Raw genomic sequence first — 23,164 nt, forward strand, 5'->3', positions numbered from 1 at the left:
GGGGGGGCTGTGGAAAGTCTTCTTGAATGCAGATAATGGCATATTTGCCTAATAAACCCAATTGCAAAGTTTCTAAAAATCGCCTGGACTATTCATTTCTCAAAAAAAAAAAAAAAAAAACAGGACAATGAAACTTTGAGGCTTTCATAGAACCATCATACTTTTAGTAAACAAAGGTTACTCAGTGTGCAAATATTTTCTGGATCAATTCTTCACTATTTTCATGATCTCTGCTTGCTGTCACACATCTTATTACAGTGCACATCTTATCTTATTACAGTACTGTTATTATACATGTTATATGTGTTATAACGGGTCGTGCAGCTGTGATCCTCTCATGCCCGGGACAGCTCTTTATCCCACTCAAATAAACAATGAAACTATATACGAAATGACTTCAGTGAGATCTTGAATACCATGAGGAACTGATACAGAAAGTAAACTGGAAAAACTGTATAACTTTTTATTATACAAAAAAATAACATGTATTAGCTGAAACCAGAATATCCCTTTCAATATTTAAGAACAATCTATGAAATGAATAGCATCAACAAGAAAGAACAGGAGAGGAAATAGCATTTAATATAAAAAGTTGCTAATAGTAATTAAAGATCTGTATGATCCCAGCATATTTCTGAATACTAAATAAATCTATCGAGAATTGCACTAGGAAATTAACTCATCACTCACATTAGTTGATATGTTTTCAGTGCACAAAATGTAACCATTTATTGTGATTATGAACAATGTTGTTTTCTAAACAAAGGAAAAAAAATAGACGTTGCTTATCTTTGGTCCAATGGTATAATAATCCATCCGGTCCTTCTTCTAGTAAAATGGGACTTTTTGCAGACTAACATCAATGTTGTCAATGCCCCTCCCCCTATCCCCTCCAATAGTATAAATGCAGTAGCTGCACCGATCAAGCATTGGAAACTCGCAGGGCAGCTTGGTTCATCTCAGGCAAAAGATAGTAAAATTTCAGATTTGGGTGGTATTAGTTTCAAGGTTTAGGGTTAACACCTGGTCTTGTGAGTCAGTGACTCCCCAAATAAATCAAATGAAGAATATGCAAACTCATGACCTACAAGAAGCATTTGGAAAAGGGAAAATTCTGTATAACTAAAGAACATCTGGTATTCCGCCACCGTGTTCAATAGACACAGCTAGGGTAGACATTATGCATAAAAAAGGTGCAACAAACCACAATATCACTGACAATTATAAACAGAAATAAATAAAAAATACAGTATTTTTTTTTTTTTTTTTTTTGCAACTATTATGCAATATAATTTCAGAAACCTGCTGTAAAAAGAATCACATTATAAAGCATTCTTACAGCATTATCTTGAGCTTACTACTGTTATAGTATCTGCAGTGACCTCGATTGGCCACCAGGTGGAGACTCAGTCATGTTATAGACACAATTGTGCCACGATTCTTGATTACATTCTCCGCAGGAAACCTTACAGAGAGAGGGCACTTGATAAGGATGCACGATAACTTTCAGTCTATTTGTTTGTTAATAACTGGAATAATCCAATTTTATAAATTCTTTTTTGTGTGTGTGGCCCTCAAGCTCTCTATATGTCAGGGCCACTGATATAAATAGCAATCATAACCACTTGAATAAATGAGAACAAATGTAATATTTATCCACATACGACAGCCACGCTTGATCCTGGCACGCTGAACTGTACAACATGCACACGTGTATGCAGCACCTTCTCGTAATGCAGACATCACGTGTCTCACTTAACCCATTCGCTCCCAGACCACAGACAGACGTAGCATACACAGTGACTCTGCACAACCACACTGCATTTATAAACGGATAGTAAACAACCAGAAGGGGAAGTACCGAGTACTACATTGCATTCACTGACACTCGCTGCCCTCATTTGTTTCACTCACCCAAGAAGCTCACTTGGAACCAGCCTAAATATTCACACTCCTTTCATAGCTTGAAAATAACCAAACATCTGGCCTCAACAAAGAAACGGTGTCTGCAGAAAGACCCACACAGTCATACGCAGACTCACAGACAACTACCCTGTCCCCCGTCCCATAAATTGCCCCACTCCCTTGTCCACCTGCAGCTCCTCACTTATCGTTTCGGAGGGTGTTGCTGCTGCTGCTGCCGCTGGGCTCTGGACAGCACCCTTAGGTGCCGAGTGCTCAGGAAGTAGATTCGAGCAATGAATCGCAGAGGAGCCCGTGGTGGCTGCTGTTGTTGACCGTTGTTGCGCCCCAGAGGTGGGACACATCCTGGGGACTGGGCAGACGGACCCTGAAAAGGAGACAACACCTCCGCGGGGATCAACAATGCAGGTGCCATTCCACACGGCAGAGGAGGCAGGCGGAATACAGCAGGGGGCATCTGTGAAGGAGCAGCAGGGGATGGGATTGGTTGAGCACTGGCCTGAGGGGTTTGATCTCTGGGATTGTGGGGTTTCTCCTTGGGGTTGGAAGGCAGTTTCCTTTCAGGGGGCATTTTGCTGGTTTGGATGGGCAGTTCTCGAGGTCGAGAAGGCTGTTTGCCCCCAGGTGCCACATCACGAGGCTTCATTTGAGGATCCCGGTTTGGGGGCATTTTGGTGGATTGAGGGACAGGCAAGGCCTGCTTAGGGGGCAGTTTTCTGGATTGTGGGGGAAGTTCCTGAAGCTTTGGGGCCAGGTTCTGGTCAGAGGGTAGTTTGGTGGGTTGTTGAGGGGGCATATCCCGGTCGGGAGGCAGTTCTTGGTTTTGGGGGGATGTGTCCTGTTCGAGAGTCTCTCCCAGAAGCTCAAGCAGCTTCTCATTCTGGATCCTGCGGATGTGACACTGAGCCCGTAGTAAATGGTAAGAATCCAGGAAAACAAGGAGAGGGAGGGAGCCCTCCAGGAACAGCTGAGAGAGGGCCTAGTGTTGGGGTTGTGAGATGTCACAGATGTACAGACAAGCACGGTAAGAACATGACAGTGTAATGGATTCAATTCCGCCAGCAAAGATTGGAGAGCAATGGTGTGAAAAACAGTGACATAAACAAAGGATGAGTAATAATGAATATGGAGGAACGGGACCAATAATGGGAAAGGTTAAAAAAAGAGAGAAAGAGATTGCATTAGATATTCAACAGACCAAGGATCGCTTCATCTTTTATTTAATTGAAAACTAACAAGTTTAATAAGAAACTCTTTATTGTCAATCCTCATCCTTTTTTTTTTTTTTTTTTTTTTTTTTTACACATTGCTTAAAACTGAATAAAACAGATTTAATACTATTTCCTGTACAAACAATGTCGACATTAAGCACTTAAAGAAACACTCCAAGCAAAACTGGGTTCTCTCTAGTGCAGTGCCTGATGTGGTGGAGCATGTTTCATCTTTCATGTTCCTTAAAGGGATTATCCCCTAAAATAGAAAAATACACATCACTATACTAACACTATCTATGTGAAAACAGCTGCTTTCCAGAGTCATTTTCACCCTCTTGAGCCTATGGGGAGATTTATCAAACATGGTGTAAAGTGAAACTGGCTCAGTTGCCCCTAGCAACCAATCAGATTCCACCTTTCATTCCTCACAGACTCTTTGGAGAATGAAAAGTGGAATCTGATTGGTTGCTAGGGGCAACTGAGCCAGTTTCACCTTACACCATGTTTGATAAATGTCCCCCTATATCTTTACCTCTCTGCAGCTCTGGTTCCCTCACTTTCTGTGGGATTATGTGACCAGAAAGCAGTTTTATTTCCCCATCAGTGCACTGCACTCTGGCCCTTAGTGGCTCTCTAGTTACCACAACTCCTTTCTCATGTCTCCTTCCACTGAGCTGTATAAAATGTAATCCGTCACCCAGCTGTGGAGATGTCACACATAGTGCTATGGGGTCTCATTTCCCAGTTTTCTTTGTTGCCCACACCTTTTTCCTTTTTATTTAATATTTGTTTTTCACATATTTCCTTCATGCAATTTTATAAACATGTCTATCAAAAAAGGTACTCCGGACAACAGTAAAAAATTCCAGGGGGGGCAGGGGGTCTTGGCAACATAATAAAGTAGTTCTACTTACCACCCCTGTAGCGCAGCGCCAGCAGTTCTCTGTCAGCGCGCTGATTCTCCTGTGTCATCACGACCTCATGGGGCATTTCTGAGTGTGGCCGTGACGTTGCAGGCTAGGGAGCTTTAGGAGCCCGGCTGCCCCCCCCCCCCATATATTTTTCACTGTTGCTCAGAGTACCCCTTTAAAGAGTGAGAAAAAAGCCATTCTCCACCTCTCTCTCTGTAACAGAGGTATATTTCAGCGATTTTCGGTGTAGTACTAGTTCTCTCACTTTGCATATACAGGCTTATCAAAGTGCATAAAGAACTGTAAGAAAGGTATTAATGTACCTGGTGAAAAGGCCAGCAATGGAACTTTTTTTTTTATTTCATACATATTGTTGATATATACAGAATATTTTGGTGGGATAACCTCCTCAAATCAGGCCTTGCCCTAGGCATAATACAAGTCTACAAGTTTTGACCATGACTGGAGTGTTACTTTAAGTATATCAGCCAGCAGGCCCTTATCAGAAAGCTTCACCTGTGAAGGTATTTTTCTTATAGCCACCAAACTGTCCATGTGGCCCTTACGTTTCCTGTAGGCAAATCTCAATATACAATCCTACTATTATCTTCCCGCACGATTGATCCTTTGTGTAGGACACTTCCACTTGCTGTCATATACAGGCCTTCCTTCTGCCCGGAGTAATACCCAGAATTGTGCACAGAATTTAAAAAAAGAAGCACAATCTCTTTCTTATTTAACTCTAGTACATAAGATGTGACAGCTCATGATGGACATTATTTTTACTTTGTTGTGCCTTGAATAGAGATTTGCTTTTGTTTAATTTGCTTGAAATGTTGGAATCATCAACACACACTGACCTCACATTCTGCCTCGGTGCTCTGCAGCTCCTCCTGCAGGTGGCTGAGTGCAACATGTGGATTACATTCCTGCAAGAGGCACTCTACAAAAGAGAAAAAAAAGGGTTAGTTTCACCTTAATCAATACCTAGTCATCTTGCATGGTTCTGCTAACATGTGTACATGAGAATAAATACAACACCTTTACTTTTATTATCTAACAACTCTGTAATTCTTTAAAAAAATATATTACTACAAGCAGGTTTAGGAAAAATCTATATACACCAATCAGCTGTGACAATAAAACCACCACAGGTGACATACATGACATTGATTATCTCATAACAATGGCTCCTGTCAAAGAAGTATATTAGGCAACCAGTGAACAGTCATTTAAAGAGCATGAGTTAGAAGCAGATAGAAGGGGCAAGCGTATGGATCTGACATGTGGCCTCGTATAAGTGTGTGTGTGTTAAGGGCATGTTCACACTAGAGAAAACGCACAGGAATTTCGAGCATAGGCCGGGTGGCAGACTCTCAGGTTCAATTCGCTGTCCACGCAAAGAATTGAGATGTCTCTCCCCTCCATTTATAGGCTGTGCTGCACAATTTTCTAAGGGTAGTATTACACAGGCTGATGAAGGCCCAATAACAACTATAAACGAGCGCCGATCTGCTAGACCTATTACCTATTACTGCGCCTATTACATGGCCCGATTATCGTTTAACAAGGGCTGCATGGACATTGTTACCAATGTCCTTGCAACCCTTGCTTTAACTTTATACATTACCTGTCCAGGCTGCAGGGTTCCTCTTGCGGTCTTCTTCTCCCGAGCAGGGCCGTATTAACAACTGCTGCTGCCCTAGGCACTAAACCTGAAGACGCCCCATCTTGGGGATCGCGGGGGAACCTGGTTTCGGCCACACGCATTTCTCTACATGTAGAAACATTCTGAATCGCGTTTTCATGATCTTTAACGGCTTAAAACATAGATTTCCACATTGAATCAATAATTAGAGCAGTCTGCATATTGTCTGACGGAATTCTCACCACAGGATTGGTAGGTAATAGCTCCAGGCATCACAGCCACACCAGACCTGATCATACCTACCCCCCTCAAAAAGACATCAGATTTACTGGCAAGTCTTAAAGGGAGGTGGGAGACTAAAAATATAAAAAAAAAACAAAAAAGTTGTTTCCTTCCTCCTGCTTCCTGGTGCTGCCCCCCTGCAAGGTGCTGCCCTAGGCACTGGACCACGGGTGCCTAGTGGTAAATACGGCCCTGCTCCCGAGTCCAGCGCGCTCAGCTGACAGGCCGCTTAGCCAATCACTGGCCGCGGCGGTCCCAGCCTTTGATTGGCTGAGCAGCCTGTCAGCTGAGACAGGCCGCTCTGAAGCTGGAGCACGCGGGACCCGGGGAGAAGAAGCCTGCAAGAGGAGCCCTGCAGCATGGATAGGTAATGTAAATCGTCAGTCGCCGGCCGCGCACCGCTATAACACGTAGCGATGCACGGTCAGCGCCCAACAATTATAGGTTCAAACCTATATCAGCAATCAGCCGATGATAATGGTAATCGGCTGATCGTTGTATTTATTACCTGTGTATACGCTCCGGCCGGGATCCCATAGACGGAGAGGTAAGCTATATATACGTAATAATCACGGTAGTTGTACAACAGCTGTGGTTTTACGAAAATATACATTGTGTGAACATAGCCTAATACATTTGGATACATTTGAACCTTTTTTTCTAATTGTATCTGTGGTTTCTTTTGTTAGTGGCATACTTTTTTTCTTTTTTTACAAAGTTAGTGGTGACTACTTGCTTAGGTTTTCTATATAAAGATGGATGTGAAGAACTAATATATAGGAAGTGTTTGGTGGCAATTATTTCTTCTGCAAACATACAACAGCATTAATTAAATATGTTTTCCCAAGGGCATGCCTTGCTCATATGTCCTATTTGGTTTGTTCACAATTCCATGTGGATTTTGACATGGATTGTGCATTAAAAATCTGTATAAAATCCACTTCATTGGGAAATTTAAAATCGACGTGTCAATTCTTGATTAGGGTTTTCCTATTGAAGTCAATAGGATTTAAAAAATTTGCAACCAAAAACCAATTTGTTTCCAAGTGTAATTTAGATTAGTGAAAAGCGATTCATGCTCCATTTCTTCTATCCAAAGCTCCTTGAGCCCATTCATATATTGCATGGATATCCAATAACTGGAAAAGCTTAAATGAAATAGTAAATTTCCCTTGAGGAACACACACCTACCTCTTTCATGTCTGTAACATCCCTTAAAGTGATATTCCTATGTAGTTAAAGCGTAACTATAATTTCAGTAGCCAAAAAATGAAATTTCTCAAATAAAAAGTCCATGTGTTACCCTTTAAAAAGAGCCCTAAGAACCCTAAACTGCGTTGATAGCTTGTGCGCTTGCTGAGATATCACCAGTTGTTTGGCTCAGAAGAATAAATGAATTTTTCTCCTGGCTGAGAGAAAGTGGGCGTGGCCTATCCCTCATCTCCCTGACTGTGTCCCTCTATCCACTGAGCAGCACCTTAGCAGATGTATCACACACAGTGGGATCAGATAGAGCCCCAACATACAGTATCACACAGTAAGATTAGATACAAAGCACCAGCCGATGGTATCACACACAGTGGGATTAGATACAGTCAGCTGCTTTTATTACACTGTAGGATAATGTCAGCCATGGAGGTGGGGGCACCTGCTGCAGACCTCTGATAGTGAATGTTATATGTACTATGGAAGGACTACAGCTGTGTTGTGCTGGGACTTGTAGTCCTCCCCTCAGTGACTCACCCACTCTCCCTCATGCAGCACATTGGAGTCATGGTGGCATGTCCCTTCTTGTTAAAGCACTGAGTACTTGTCCCTCCATCCATCTCCTCCCCTGCGCTGCTCCTCACACACAACACCCTCAGCTCTGCTATGTGATCTCTGTGAGGGGAGGGGGGAGAGCGTGCTGCTAGGAGGGGGGGGAGGAGGTTTTGTTTATGTTTCTCTCTGTGTCAGGGCTGTTATCTGATCCTCCTGTCAGAGTCTGTACTCTAAGGGTGGTATTACACGGGCCGATGGGGGCCCGATAATACCTGTAAACGAGCAGCGATCTGCTAGATCGTTGCTCGTTTACTTGGCCTATTACACAGCCCGATAATCGTTAAACAAGGGCTGCAAGGATATCGTTACCGATGTCCTTGCAGCCTTTGTTTAAACTGTATACATACCTAATCCATGGTCCAGGGTTCCTCTTCTTCTTAACTTCTCCCCGGGTCTGCGCACTTCAGCTTCACAGCGGCTTGTCTCTGCTGACAGGCCGCTCGGCCAATCACTGGCTGCGGCGGTTCTGGCCAGTGATTGGCCGAGGGGCCTGTCAGCTGACACAGGCCGCTGAGAAGCCGGAGCGCACGGGACCCGGTAAGAAGCTCTGAGGAAGAGGAACCCTGGACCATGGATTAGGTATGTATTCTTCTTTGCTAATCGTCAGCGTCTGCCGCGCACCGCTATTACACATAGCGGTGCACGGTCGGCGCCCGACGATTATAGGTCTGAACTTATATCAACGATCAGCCGATGACAACGATCATCGGCTGATCGTTGTCTTTAGTACATGGAACGATAATCGGCCGAATCGTTCCGTGTAATAGTACCCTAAGTATGGATCTGCAGGGAGGGGGCGTGTCCAGCTGGAATACAAAAATAAGTCAGAGCCAGACAGACCTGTAAGGGCATAATCAGCCTTATGTATTTAAAAAACTGTTCATTTTAGGTTATTAATGCATATTGCAAAAATTGTTATCATGCACTAACTTAACTAAAACTGAAAAGTCTAAATATTTTATAGTTACGCTTTAAACTTGTAGAGCTTGTGAAGTTAATTATGTTTGTAAATACATTCATTTAGCAAACTTGTCTCTTTTCCTTTGCTGCTCATTGTCTAGCCGACCACTGCTCAAAAGCAGTGGTCTGGCTGGTATACACACATATATGGGGAACATTTATTATAAGGCTAAGATTCGTTTTTATGGAGCAGATGGACACAATGCGCAGAAATATATCTGCAAACACACATTGTATTTGCATTGGGTCCCTCTGCCCCTTGTCCCAGAAGGGCGGGGGGGGGGGGGGGGGCAGAATGGGGGGTGTAGCTGCACACAGATTTGGCGCAGCCTCTGCGTGCACCACATTTGCCATATTTCCACTGGAGCTGGAGTAGGTTTCACTTTGTGTGCTAGGTCTGCAGGGGATTCTCACGGATTGGTCTAAACCTCTTATTTCCCAGGAAGAATATCTCTATTTAGCATCTATAAACAAATATAGAAATCTTCACTTCTTAATATTAACAATGCATTTTAACGTTTCAACATGACTAACCACTGTCCATAAAGAAATGCTTAGCTAAGTTTGCGGTGGAAGCAGCTCCCTGGCCTGCACACAGAGCTGACCTTAATATCATTTGTCAGATTTCAAATGAATGTGAATCCAGACGCCAAGCCTTACCCAGCATCATTGCCAAACCTCACTTTTACTGTCATCTGAAAAGACGTGTATCCCAAAAACTATGTTTTACAATATAATAGAAAGCCTTTCCAGAAGAATACTGGTTTCAGAAAGTTATATACATTTGTAATTTCCTTTTTTTAAAAAAATCTCAAGTCTTCCAATACTTATCAGCTGCTGTATGTCACGCAGGAAATGTTTTATTTTCAGTCTGACATAGTGCTCTCTGCTGACATCTCTGGCCGAGACAGGAACTGTGCAGAGTAGGAGAGGTTTTCTATGGGAATCCTCATGCTCTGGACAGTTCCCGTCTCGGCCAGAGATGTCACCAGAGAGCACTGTGTCAGACTTAAAATAAAACAGAGCTGCTTCCACTGCAGACTCAACTAAGCATTTCTTAATGGACAGTGGTTAGTCATACTGAAAAGTAAAATGCATTGTTAATATTAAGAATTTTTCTATTTCTATATTTGTTTATAACTGCTAAATCGAGATATTCTTTCTAGGTAATAAGAGGTTCAGACCAATCCGTGAGAATCCCCTGCAGACCTTGCACACAAAGTGAAACCTACTCCAGCTCCAGTGGAAATATGTTAAACCCACTGTACTGAAATAGGATGTTTAACAGGCACATTTAAATACTACATCCAAAAGGAGTACATTTAGGCCGCAGTGACATCACATTTAAAGCCACATATCTTCCTATACATAGGACACCTGTCAAATGGGGATGCCAACTTATAGCACAAATAGTTGCAGGCCAGCCTTTCGATTTAAAGTGGTGTCCCACAAAATAATTGTACCACCACACTGTTGTGTCCTACAGATGAAACATAAGAGAAACAAATTGCTGTTCTCAGGGAGACCAGCCAAACGATAACACTGCTGGCCGCTAGTGAAAGCGCTCAATGCAGTGAAATCCTAGGTACATTGCCCCCTGGGAAACATGAATATGCAAAAGAAGAGCCTGTGGAGCCTCACTGAAGAGTCTCGAAACACAGGACTAGCCAGATATTCCTCCGGGAAGGACCCAGCCAAGGGGTGGCTCCTGTAGGGAAACCACCAGAACCACCATATTAAGTGGCCCTATAAGTCAATGTAATGACAAGGGATAAACCAAGGCCAGGTGTCCATTCACATACAGCTGTTTCGGGGTGTTGCCCCTCATCATTGTGGAGCAGGATTCTGGCTAGGTGGGAGCAATGCCTAGTAGAGCCATAAGAGAAACAGATCGCTGATCTCAGGGAGACCAGCCAAACGATAACACTGCCGGCTGCTAGTGAAAGCACTCAATGCAGTGAAATCCTAGGTGCGTTGCCCCCTGGGAAACATGAATATGCAAAAGAAGAGCCCGTGGAGCCTCATTGAAGAGTCTTGTAAAACAGGACTAGCCAGATATCCCTCCGGGAAGGACCCAGCCAAGGGGTGGCTCCTGTCAGCCTGAAACCACCAAAACCACCATGAAACATATACAGACATGATTAGAGATGAGCAAACATCAAGCATGCTTGGGTCCATCTACACTGCGTGCAGCATTTGATTACCCGTGGCTGCAAAAGTTGGATACAGCCCTAAGCCATAGTGTGAATTCATGTTTTCCAGGACATCCTACGTTGGGTTTAGACAATCCCGAGCGTGCTCAAGAGTCCCTAATCTCTAATCGGTATGCATTTGAATACATTTTTGTTGCCTGTCTGACAAAAACATATATGCTCTATAGTACTAAGTTTAGATGTGAATCGGTAATATTCTAGCATGCACAGACGGAATCAGCTACCAACTCATATCCTGCTTCCTATTACCATATTTTTCACACAGGACAAGTACAGGTATTTTATCTTCATTAAAGTTAGATTCTTGGAAGTAGCAAAAAAATGTAGATGTGCCAGAGAAAAACCACCTGAACAATCTCAGGGGTAAAGTATCTAGGGAAAGTGTGTGAAATCCCGGGTGCTATGTAAGTGTTTTATTCTTTAAACAGACCATACATATATTCACATACAGCTAAGGATCATATAATGGTTCAACGTTAGATTATACTGAGGTTGAGTGATGATTCACAGTTGTCACAGCATCTTGTGATTTTATTCTCGGTAGGGATCTGGGTGCTGGGATCCCACCAATCACTAAAACAAAGGGGCAGACGTGTTCAGCTGAGTGCTGTTCCCACTCGTTTTTGTTTGTCTCTCTTTGGAGAGGGTATGGTATTCAAATGTATACGAAGTCTCATAGGCCTTCTGTGAATTTGTACACTGCTTACCTTGCTCATTGAGACGGGCTGAGTAGAGGGGGGTAAAAAAAAAATGAATGGGCATGGTGTTGAAATGCTTGGTGGGGGGGGCTCGGATTCCCACCGATCAAAAGTTCTGACATGTCAGAAGTGTTTAATAATTATCTTCTTTTTTATGAGATACGTGCGTATCTGACTATATTGACAAAGAAGGGTAACATGTTCAGTAGAGACGAGCGAAATTTTGAAAACTTCAGTTTGTTTGGTTCACCAAACTTTACAGTGAAGTTCGAAGTTCGTCCACTGCTGTCCTGTCTCAGAACAGCAGTGGATGTTGGTGGATCAGCAGTGTAAAAGCACAGAAACCTGGGAGGTGGCAGCAACAGCAAAAGAATCCTTATTGATTCTGAGGGACCTAGCTCACAGACCTGGAGGTGGTAGCAGCAGCACTCTCTTCCAGCACTACTCTAAAGCACTACTCTAAAGCACTACTCTAAAGCAGTTCCACCTCTCTTTCTAACTCTAAATTACCCTGCCTGAACCTACAACCTTTCTTTCTCTCTCTCTCGCCATTACTCTATCTAGATGCTTCTCTGCTTAAGTCCAGCAACTGAATGACGACTTCAGTCAAACTATATAGATGGGCCGACTGAGTGGCCGTCAATAAGTGGTGACTTTGAGCAGAAATTACACTCTCGCGGGCACTTTGGGTCGTCTCTGTTTACCTGACAATGATTCTGTGATAGGAAAGGGGGAGGGGTCTACTATGCCTTAGGTTTATATGTGGGAGAGGAGTGGCCCTGATACTGCCAGCGGGGGGAGGGAGGGGGAAGTTGGGATTAAGAAAGGGGATAGTTGTTTTTTTGTATAATTTAAAAAATGCACATTGCTGATTTATTACCATATGGACATTGTATATTCTGCCACTGTATCAGACATTCTGTAATGTTATATAGGGGTTATATAGCATTAGAAAAACATGGCCACTTTCTTCCAGAGACAGCACCACTCTCTTCTCCAGTTCAGGTGTGGTTTGCAATTAAGCTCCATTCACTTCAATGGAACAGAGTTGCAAAACCTACACCCAAACTGGAGGCAAGAGTGGTGCTGTCTCTGGAAGAAAGTGGCCATGTTTTTGTTGCGCTGGATAACCCCTTTAATTAGCATCTAAAATTGACACAATTTTGACACAGTTTTTCAAAGCATTACTGTGACTTTTTAAATCTAGTTTCGATAGGTTGCTCTAAATAAAGCTGGTAAAGTGTGCGGCTGTGCGCTTCACTTCTAAGCTTGCCATTCAATCCAAATCCATATATGTATAGACAAGACAGGGAGTAAAGTGCACATCTGTGCTTTGCTTTGAATGAGACCTCACAGGACAAGTTCCCAAAATAAGTGGCACTCTCAACAGCAATAGTATACTAATTTAGCGAACCATAGACGCTTCGCATGCTGTATTGCCATATAGTGTACTATTGGAGTGCTTATTTAAAGGTATTTAAAAGGGATGGGAATGACTGCACAAGTTTATACAGTATTTTCACCAGTTGGAACCAAAATGAACATAATCCATGAACATAATGATCAACAACGATCAATGTTAACACTCATTAAGGGCTATCACTGCATCTATAAACATCTTAAAGAAATACACCCAAAGATTTTTTGTTATTCATCTAGTCAGTCAGACAAACAAACAATATATAAAATCTAGCTAGTATTACTTAAAATCCTTTCCTTTAGTTGTGTCATGTGAATTTATAGTGACCCCCTGGAAAGTAATGTGTTTCTTTGCTCCCAGTGAAGTCACCATTTCAGAACTTTCTATATGATAAAGCCACATGGACTGTTACACACAAGTTGTCCACAAAGGGGCGAGACAGAAACTCTCATGACAGTTACTGATAATTATGCAGTCACTAAGTTGGTATTTGGATTTGATAACAGAAGGGCTTCTTTTAGGTATGTTTTCATACAGAGGGCAATCAATGCATGATTTCTGTTAATACTGGCAAAACTGTATAGCCATAAGCCATCATCCATGTCTGGTGTCATCATTGCAGCCATTACAAACAAAAACTTCCAGTCACTCACCAGACTAGCAGAAGTAGCTGAGTTTATTCACATCTTGTAGGAATAAAGTGCACACGTTCGAGATTCTGCTTTCCTCAGCTGATGGAGGCAGAAGCTTAAAGTGTCCTGTCTGCACTTTATTCCTACAAGATGTAAATAAACGCTACTACTTCTGCTAGTCTGGTGAGTGCCGGGAAGTTTTTGTTTGCATTGTATAGCACTTTCCGGGGGTGCATGCCTCTTTTTCTTTTACCACTGTAGCCATTGGGTGAGCGGTCAGTTCCTGCTAAGGCCGTTTGTCTCTGAAATAGGAAATAGCGGTGACCACTGAAGGACCGGGTGATATAATGCCAGAGGCTGCAGGGAACTGGGTGATTATGACTTAATTTTTACAATGACCCCAGCCATGTATAAACAATTAAACGTCACCAGACAACTCCTTTAAGGCTACATAAACTTTAACAAGATATATTGAAGGGGTTGTCTTGATAAGGCAAACTCTTTAAATATCAGATCCTTTGACAGCAATTCTCACATTAGCATAACTTTTGAGTTCAAACACACCAGAATAACGTAAAACGAAACAATCAGTAACTATAACAAATATAATATCTCAAAAAATGTCAGAATTACCCTAAACATTCATGAGAAAATAAACCAAAAGACAACGCTGTTTCCAAGTGCTCCATTAAATACTGCTAACAACTTATCCTAAAGTTCATGTTATGTGTTGTCAAGAGCATTTATAGGTTGGAATAGGGGAGGAGGCATACAGTTTTATAGTATTATACCCCAAAATCTAGGTAATTGTGGTCATGCCTTGTAGATGGGGTCTACACATTAATAGAAAAAAAAAGTTGACTTTGCTGTTGCCATGGTGACAGAATCTGGGCTACAAGGCATCTGCCACCTTGTTGTTTAAGGTGGGTCATTGGCAATGTCTCCCCACCAGATGTTAAGTATGACAAGTGCCACATAAAAGACAGTCAGCTACCAAAACAATGTGGCTGCATAGAGTTGCAAAGTTGTTTTAAAGCCTAGCCTAGACCATAAACTAGACATACTAGACAATGTAAGACATCTCCAGGCCATTGTATTGGGGAACCCCCAAAATGACTGCATGTACCACAAAGTAGTATGAGACACAACCAAAAAAAAAAAAAAAAAAAAAAAAAAAGAGTTCCCCTTTAAGAGACTGTCAACACGTTTTCGATGTGCAGGCACTGAGCAGAAATATCAATAAAACTGTGATTTGTATCTTCTTTGGATACACTGAAATATTGGAAGAAATGAATGGCATCATTATTTCATGAGGGAAATCATTATATTTGGCAGATCAGTCTGGCACATGGACTCACTGAGAGACTCACTGAGAGAACAGCACTCACGAATTTTTCGTAGTTTCCCACGACAAGATGCACACGTCTCGCGCAACAGCTGGTACTTAATTGCCAGGTTGGCTTTTCCCGTCTCCAGACGTGGGCGAAGGGACAAGTTTTTCTGAGCAAGCTCAAAGTTAGAGGCCAAAGACGTTTTCCTTTCCTCTTGAAGAGACTGTACCTACGAGGAAGACAAGAGATAAGCGATATGGTAACAGACACAGAGCATGGTATACACAGATCTTCTGATTTGAACAACTTCCAAATTGGCCCTAATGGCCATGGCAACTCCCATATTTGTAACCCTACAAAAAAATTGCCAGAAATGTTTAGACTAGCACTGCATGGCGTCCCTTGGTCACACAATCGTAGTGGTAAACTACACCACAGTCACAGTGTCTGAATATTAAACAGGGGTAAAAAGTCCCAGGAAAACTGATTAGAGTGCAATTTATTCAGTCATCCATCTGCATACTCATTATAGAACAAAACCAGGCGATACTTATAAAGCCACTTTTGAGTAGTTTTCAACTAAAACCTCTACAAAAACACTAAACTTTACTCATACCCTAAGGCCTTGTCCACTTAAGGCCCTATTACACAGGGCGACTGACAGGAGAAAACGAGCGCTATTAGCGCTCATTTGCTCCTCGTTCGCTGCTGCCGCTATTCCACTTGGCAGCAGCAAGCGGGTGAGTCGGGGGGGGGGGGCGCAGGGAGCTGCGCGGGGGCTGCCTGGGTGATCGCTGATCGTCCGGGCAGCCCATAGCGTACAGCAGCGTCTGTTGCCGATGCTCCTATTTCACAGAGCGACGGCAGCAGATGGTTGCTGTACCAGTCGTTTGTCTTTCAATATGTTTGAAAGACAAACGACGCAACGATCGGCTGATGTCGGCTGATCGTTGCTGTCAATTTCACGGCACAATAATCCCGTGTTGCTGTCAATTCCACGGACGATATTCGTTCCATGGAATAGGGCCTATAGCAGGTGCGAGTTCCCGCAATCACTGACTGTGCACTTGAGAAGGGAATACAGTTTATGGAGCGTGGTCCGCAAAATAGACTGTGTAAGTGCAGTACCTATTTTTTTGCGACACAAATCTGGTTTTAAAACTGATGTGTGCTAGAACACATTTTAAAAAAAATGGTTTCTTTTTCTGTCCGTAAATCAGGATTTACAGACAAAAAAAAAAAACAACTGATGTGTGGATGAGGCCTAAGATCTGCTCCCATCCTACACCCTACTCTCTCCCAACATCCAATACATTGTTCATATGACAATGAAGCCAGTCACTGGCCTTAGAGGTCACATATTTTGCATGCATAAAAAGACCCACTGAGGCCAGCGATTGGCTGCAGGAAAACATGAACAATATACGTGATGTCAATGCAATGTTTAATTAATTGACCCTCCATAAAACCTGTTGAAACATTACAAATATTTGTTTTAGATGAACCAGTTGCTGGGTTGGGTTCTGGTGGGAAATTTGCCCTCATTGCCTTGGGTTGTAAGTGCTGCTAAGTGAATCTGTGCCCCTGTGAAGGAAGCCTGACCTTCCTTCCAGCAAAAAAAAAAAAAAAAAACTTTTCAACTCCCTGATATTAACATTGTGAGGCTGAACAAACGCCCAGCAACCCTCTTATTAATTGGCTGCGGAATCTGTTGGCGCTATACAAATAAATATTATTATTACTGGATTTCTGTATCCAACTCTGCAAGATGCTGAATGCGAATCTCAGAGTTCTATACCGTACATAAAATGACTTCCACTCCACACACAAAATCGCTGTGTGAATCAGCTAGTCCCTCTGAAAGGCAGTAGGACCAAAACCTGTATTTATGGGGGAAATTTTCATTGGAATGTTGTTTAAAGAGGTTGTTTAGGAAAAAATTCACTTTTCCCCTATCTACAGGATAGGGGAAAAGTAGGAGGTCGAAGGGGGTCCGACCTCTGTACCCCCCGCCAATCATAAACATAATTATTAATGATCCATTCTGTACCATATATGGTAGAGAAACAATTAGTTCTGAACAATGGACATCCTGTCTACAGATCACCAAAAAAGTATTATTATGGAAAACACCACATACATCATATATGGCAGGCATAGGGAACCTGCGGCCATCCAGCTGTTGCAATACTACAGACAGTTCCCATCATGTCTGGACAGCTAAAGCTTTGGCTTTCCAGGCATGATAAGGCATGATTAAATTATTACTATTATGATGGTTATTATAGTTTTGCAACAGCTGAAGGGCCACAGGTTCCCCATGTCTGATATATGGGCTGAGAAATGCTTTGCAGTAATTTACATGAGCAAGATTTCCAATGTTACCATATCTAGACCAGTATCTAGAGCAGTGCTTCTCAAACTTTTTCTACTGGAGCCTCACCCAAGAGAACAAAGTGATGTCTGGGCCTCACCAATTTGACCCAATAGGACGCAAAAATAAAAACTATTGCTTAATCTACCCTTTAATTGTCTCCTAAACTCTATAGAACATAAAAAGTAAAAAATGAGTCAATAATGTTCCTAAATCAGAGACAGGTTTAGCCAGGGAGAGGACAGTACAGCTTATAGTCACTTTTGAGAAAAATGCCTCCCTAGTGTGCACCTCCCTGTTAAGGCCCACCTCACAGTTTGAGAAGAACTGATCTAGAGAGAAGAATAGATTCCTACTTGGATCAGCAGTAAAATATTCAGAATTTTGGCTGGTTTTCATGCAATCAAAAATTTTCAATGTTTAGTCAACATCAGTGCCCTCAGCTGCTTCCAGAAGTAGAATAAAATAAGAAGGGAGACTAATGGTGGTTTTACACGGAACGATTTATCGTTCGAATTTGCACGATAACGATCGAATTCAAATGATAATCGTACTTGTAAACGCAGTGAACGATCGAGCGACGAGCGAGAAATCGTTCATTTTGATCTTTCAACACGTTCTCAAATCGTCGTTGATCGTTCGCTAAAAATTCGCAGATCGTTCCGTGTAAACATTCTTTCAACGATTTCACCTATGTGTAAGATAGGCTTAAGCGATCGCATAGCGATTTTTCCGTACAATGTATCGTTCCGTCTAAACGCTGATCGTTTAAAAAAAAAAAACATTGTTCATTCAAAATCGTTCATCGTGCGATTGGGCGAATTATCGCTACGTGTAAAACCACCATAAGGAGTGGTAAGCTCTCTAAGGTCTCCATCCCTTCTCCATTGTCTCCACCTGCTGGCCTATCAGACGTTTATGACATATATCACAGATCCACCATACAGGTCTTTGGTTGCTATTAGGGGTAAGCAAATGTACATTACTAGTGAAGCAAAGCTCTTCCCCAGGCTCAGCAGCCCTCTGCCTTTGAACTCTGTGCCGCTCCACCCCAGATGTCTGGAAAAGCTGGATCCAGTTCTGGAAAACATCTCTGGACTGTGTCCAGCTTTTCCAGGCACCTGGAGCAGAGCGACATGGAATTCAATGGTAGCTGGCTTACAAGCAGACTACAAAGCTTTGCCCGTACTGTAAATTAGTTGCTATGTTCCTTTAAGTTAACCACGGTGTTCTACTAATATGGTAAAATGGTCATAAGCCTATATTTTTCTTTGCAAAACACAATTACTATGAAAATTCAGTTGCTTGTAGGAATGCATGGACAAATCTCAGGTACCATGTAGATACATGGAACGCATTCTGGCTAACAAAAAAGTAAAGTTGGTGTCTAGATTCATGTGGCTGGTTTTAGGGCCTACAAAATGCCATCTGTTCATACTATAGATCCAGACTAAGGGCTTATTCCCATGTTCTGTTAACCATGGAACCTGCTCTTCATCATGTATCAATATGATGCTGGGATCGGGGAAAGTGTTTGAACCTTTACGGCACTCGATTCAAACAGTTTCCCCTCTCCCACAGAGCTGGACTACAGGGCTTTCCCATCCATAGGTTTTGTGGTTTACGGAACCTGGGAATAAGCCCTGAGAACAAGTTTACACCTGCATTTATCTAATTCAAGAATGGATTCGTCCATATTAAATGAACACATAAGGGCAAACTGACTGGAAAACTATCAGTTAAAAACCTGACCATTGAATATCTGTTTGCTTCCCAGCTTCTCACTTCCTTTGCAAATGCTCCTTGAAAAAAAAAATGATAAAGACTGATAACCTGTAAACGGACGTGAACGGAAATATCTTCCGTTTAGATCCATCATTACTGACTATAAAAAAAACAAAAAAACAGGGATTTGCACTTTCCATCTGTGTTCCAATTTTTGGACCTATAAACTAAATGTTATGTCTGTCCATAAAAACTGAAAACGACGGATTTGATGAAAAGGGAGACCAACTCTTACAAACGGAGCACAATAAAAACCCATTGAACTTAATGGGAAGTTTGAGGGATAGGTTCTGTTTCTGTCTTATAAGAACGGAAAAGAATAACGGAACGTGAAATGCTGGTGTGAACCGAGCCTATACCGTTTCACACAAGGGTATTACATGTGTATTTTTGTGCCCATATTCATGCAAGACCTGGCCTGACAACAATTGTCAGCTCTAGTCATCAGAAACACAGTCAGGCTAGGGCTAGTACCTGTAATATGGCTACAAAAAAACAAATGCAACATGTTCAAACAAAACCGGCTTAAGGGTATGTCCCCACTACAGAATCAGCGAGGAACTTCAAGCGGAGTTTGCATTGCGGACTCCGCTTGGAATTCTTCCTGTCCCATTGATTAAATGGGATTTCTCAAGTTCAATCCGCCATCTGCCCAAAGAATTTACATGTCAATTCTTTAGGTGGATGGGGGACTGAACTTGAGAAATCCCATTAAATCAATGGGACAGGAAGAATTCCAAGCGGAGTCCCCAATGTGAACTCCGTTTGAAATTCCTTGCCGATTCCGTAGAGGGAACATACCCTTAGGCTAGATTTACATATACCAACTTTAGTCCCTATTCTGTACTGACTGGTCAGGGCATTTATATGTGTATATATATATTATATATAAATAAAAGACCATGGACAGATGGATCAACGCCCCATTTACACATAACTGTTGATGATGCCGAAGCAATGAAGAATCCTCTTTAGGATATATTCACACAGCAGAAATTTTGGTGACTACAAAACTCATTTGATGAATTTGCCTCCGCATCGGTTGCATGGATTTCTGCAGGTCACATGATTGGGACTGTCAAATAAATGTCTTCAATAAATCTGACGTGTGTAAACTGAGTTATATAATAATTGCGTGTTTATGTATCCTACTGAAACTGTGTTTCCTCAAATACAAAGAAGCCATCAGCTTCATCATAATATCACTAGTCTACAGGACTTAAAGTTATACCGGTCATGATCCCTTTTTACAATAATGTCCGTCACTATCCGAGTTTGACTCAGTTCCCTTGCAGATCTATATGCTACAAAGTTTCTCCTGTACAAACAAATCCTGTACATTTCCATGGTCCATGGTCCAAGTCCTGTACAATTCCATGGTCCATGTCCTGTACAATTCCATGGTCCATGGTCCAAGTCCTGTACAATTCCATGGTCCATAAAACATTTGCTTAAGAAAACTGATCAAGGACAAAAATGACTGACCACTGTCTGACAAGAATTCCTATGAGGATTCCAGCTCATAAGGGGCCATAGATGAGTAGATGCTGACTATTTTCCATGCAGTGAATTGTTACTATTCCTGTAAATATTTAGTCTTACTGCTGTAAATATTGCACTTCTGGATTAAACAGCGTTTATCAGTATAAAACAGGGTAGGATGCTAAATACACTTGTAAGACATACTTGTGCCAACCAACAATACAAATTTCCATTTGTTAGAACTGCCCATTTTAGTGAGACAAATCCCATTGATCTTACGGTCACTTGTCATTCACCATCATTGTTATGCCTATGGCCACCTTAACACAGCAGACGGATATAAGAGAAGAAATGCAGACACCATGGTAGATTTGACATGCAAATGGAAAAGGACAAAGCCAGGGATATAAAAGGGATACAAACAACAATGAAAAGACACAAGCCAAGCGCTACAGAGCGTAGTGTCGGCCGATGTGTAACACACCAAACACTGAAAATAGAAGAAACACAGATGACAAAAATGAGGAGGAGAAAAAAAAAGGAACAAAGGAAAGATGTAAGGGGAGGGAGACGTAAAGAATAGACAAAAAAAAAGCCAGCCTGAGAGCTTAGCTCACCGAAACAAAGCATGTCACCATCGGCAGGCCTGTAGTGTCACAAGCAATGCAGTTTATTATTGTATGTATGGATATGGTATGTGTATATGGATACAGTGCATATATGTAAGGCCTCAGTGCATGCAGGCATCACAAAGAACGCTACAGGTTCTGTGCACATCATAGAGCTGTAGTGGAGCTACAGGCTGTGTTTAAGCATAAGAGGAATATGTGGGTGGTACAGGCCTAGTCTGTGGTTGCTACAATCTCTGCCCATACATATAAACATGGACTGTTGTGATACATCACAGCCTGGCGGAGACCCTGGCACAATCCGCTGGATGCTGCTTATGGCTTTGTGTAAACACACAGAGCCCCTGACTGGATGTATACATAGGAGCGAGCGTCTGTGATGCTGCAGGAAGCCTGCACGTAGACAAGGTGTGGATGGTCCCTCATCTTGAGGATATGTCAGGGATATAGGCCCTGGCAGCAATAATAGGACATGCATGGCACATCCTCCATAGGAGCTCCATCTGTCTCCACGCCGCAGCTATCTCCTTATCTACACCCAGGCAATGGCTGGCTTTATTTACAAACAAGTCAATGGCTGTGTGCAGATGTGAGAGCCCGGGCACAATAACAATGAAAAGGCAGAGATTGCAGGTAATCAGTCCTGCCTGGAATAACACAGGGGCCTATAGGAAGCCAGGCACCAGATGCCACCTATACAGGCAGGGCAGTGCACCTGGTGCAGCCAGCATGGCTATAGGTGCCCCCATAGATGGGAGTCAGAGCAGAGAGCCTATGGAGGGGAGCTGCCCGAGGTGTGTGCCTGCATGGTGCCCAGTGCATAGGGGGTGCAGGCTGGGGTGCCAGGAGATGGGGTGCCAGGAGATGGGGTGCCAGGGCTGGAGATGGGGTGCCAGGGCTGGAGATGGGGTGCCAGGAGATGGGGTGCCAAGGCTGGAGGTGGGGTGCCAGGGCTGGAGATGGCTTGCCAGGAGGTGGGGTGCCAGGGCTGGAGATGGGGTGCCAGGAGGTGGGGTGCCAGGGCTGGAGATGGGGTGCCAGGGCTGGAGGTGGGGTGCCAGGAGATGGGGTGCCAGGGCTGGAGATGGGGTGCCAGGAGATGGGGTGCCAGGAGGTGGGGTGCCAGGAGATGGGCTCAACAGGCAGGGTCTGCAGCTGCTCCATGTCTCAGGTGATGTATGGACATAGCAGCACACACACAGCCACAGCTGCCCACTACCTGCTCGCTCAGGCGGACGATGCGCTGCAGTTTTCCCTCGTCCTGCAGCAGCTGCCGGAGCTGCTCGGTGCTCAGCACCCCGAATCGGTCCGATGGGCTGGAGCCGCCGCCGCTGCCGCCACCGCTGCTGCCGGCCTCCGGGGAAGGATCAGTACGGGCGGCGGGCTTCGAGCTGCCTGGCTCCGAGGACAGGTGGGGGCGGGTGACCCCCGGCTTGGCGCTATCGTGCTCCGGGGACGGATGGGAGCGGCTCCCCGGGTTCATGCTGCCGGGCTCCGGGTCCACTCTCAATCCCGCGGTCCCCGCAGTCTGCAGCGGGGGGCGCAATACCCGGAGCGGCCGGCAGAGGGCGCCCGGAGCCTTCTCTATGTGTCCAGCTCGCAGTGTAATAGCTGCCGCCTGGAGCTGTGTCTGCCTATACACAGAGCTAAATATACCCCAGCCCTGCACACACAGAAATATATAGCCACATGTATACAGACACCTGCCCACAGGGCACATGGGCCCGGCCGGCTGGGGGCCCTGCTCACACCACAGGCCACACACACACTTTTAGCAGGGAGAGTCCACCACAGTATGAGGGATTCCCCTCTCCCAGTCATCCATTGTTCCCAGACATGAC

At 43.5% G+C, this 23,164-nt stretch overlaps 1 protein-coding gene across 1 annotated transcript; it reads right to left on the bottom strand.

Annotated features, from left to right (window-relative positions):
* Positions 1-1,368: 1,368 nt before the first annotated feature.
* Positions 1,369-22,846, bottom strand: VPS37D (VPS37D subunit of ESCRT-I). The gene is made up of 4 exons (XM_069945203.1): positions 22,543-22,846; positions 15,093-15,282; positions 4,909-4,991; positions 1,369-2,902 (listed from the first exon to the last, which is right to left on the bottom strand). The coding sequence occupies exons 1-4, from the start codon at positions 22,804-22,806 to the stop codon at positions 2,108-2,110; spliced, it is 1,332 nt and encodes a 443-aa protein (XP_069801304.1). The 5' UTR covers positions 22,807-22,846; the 3' UTR covers positions 1,369-2,107.
* Between the last annotated feature and the right edge of the window lie 318 nt (positions 22,847-23,164).

This window comes from Dendropsophus ebraccatus, chromosome 11, assembly GCF_027789765.1.
Source record: "Dendropsophus ebraccatus isolate aDenEbr1 chromosome 11, aDenEbr1.pat, whole genome shotgun sequence".
In the NCBI taxonomy this organism is placed as follows: Eukaryota; Metazoa; Chordata; class Amphibia; order Anura; family Hylidae; genus Dendropsophus; species Dendropsophus ebraccatus.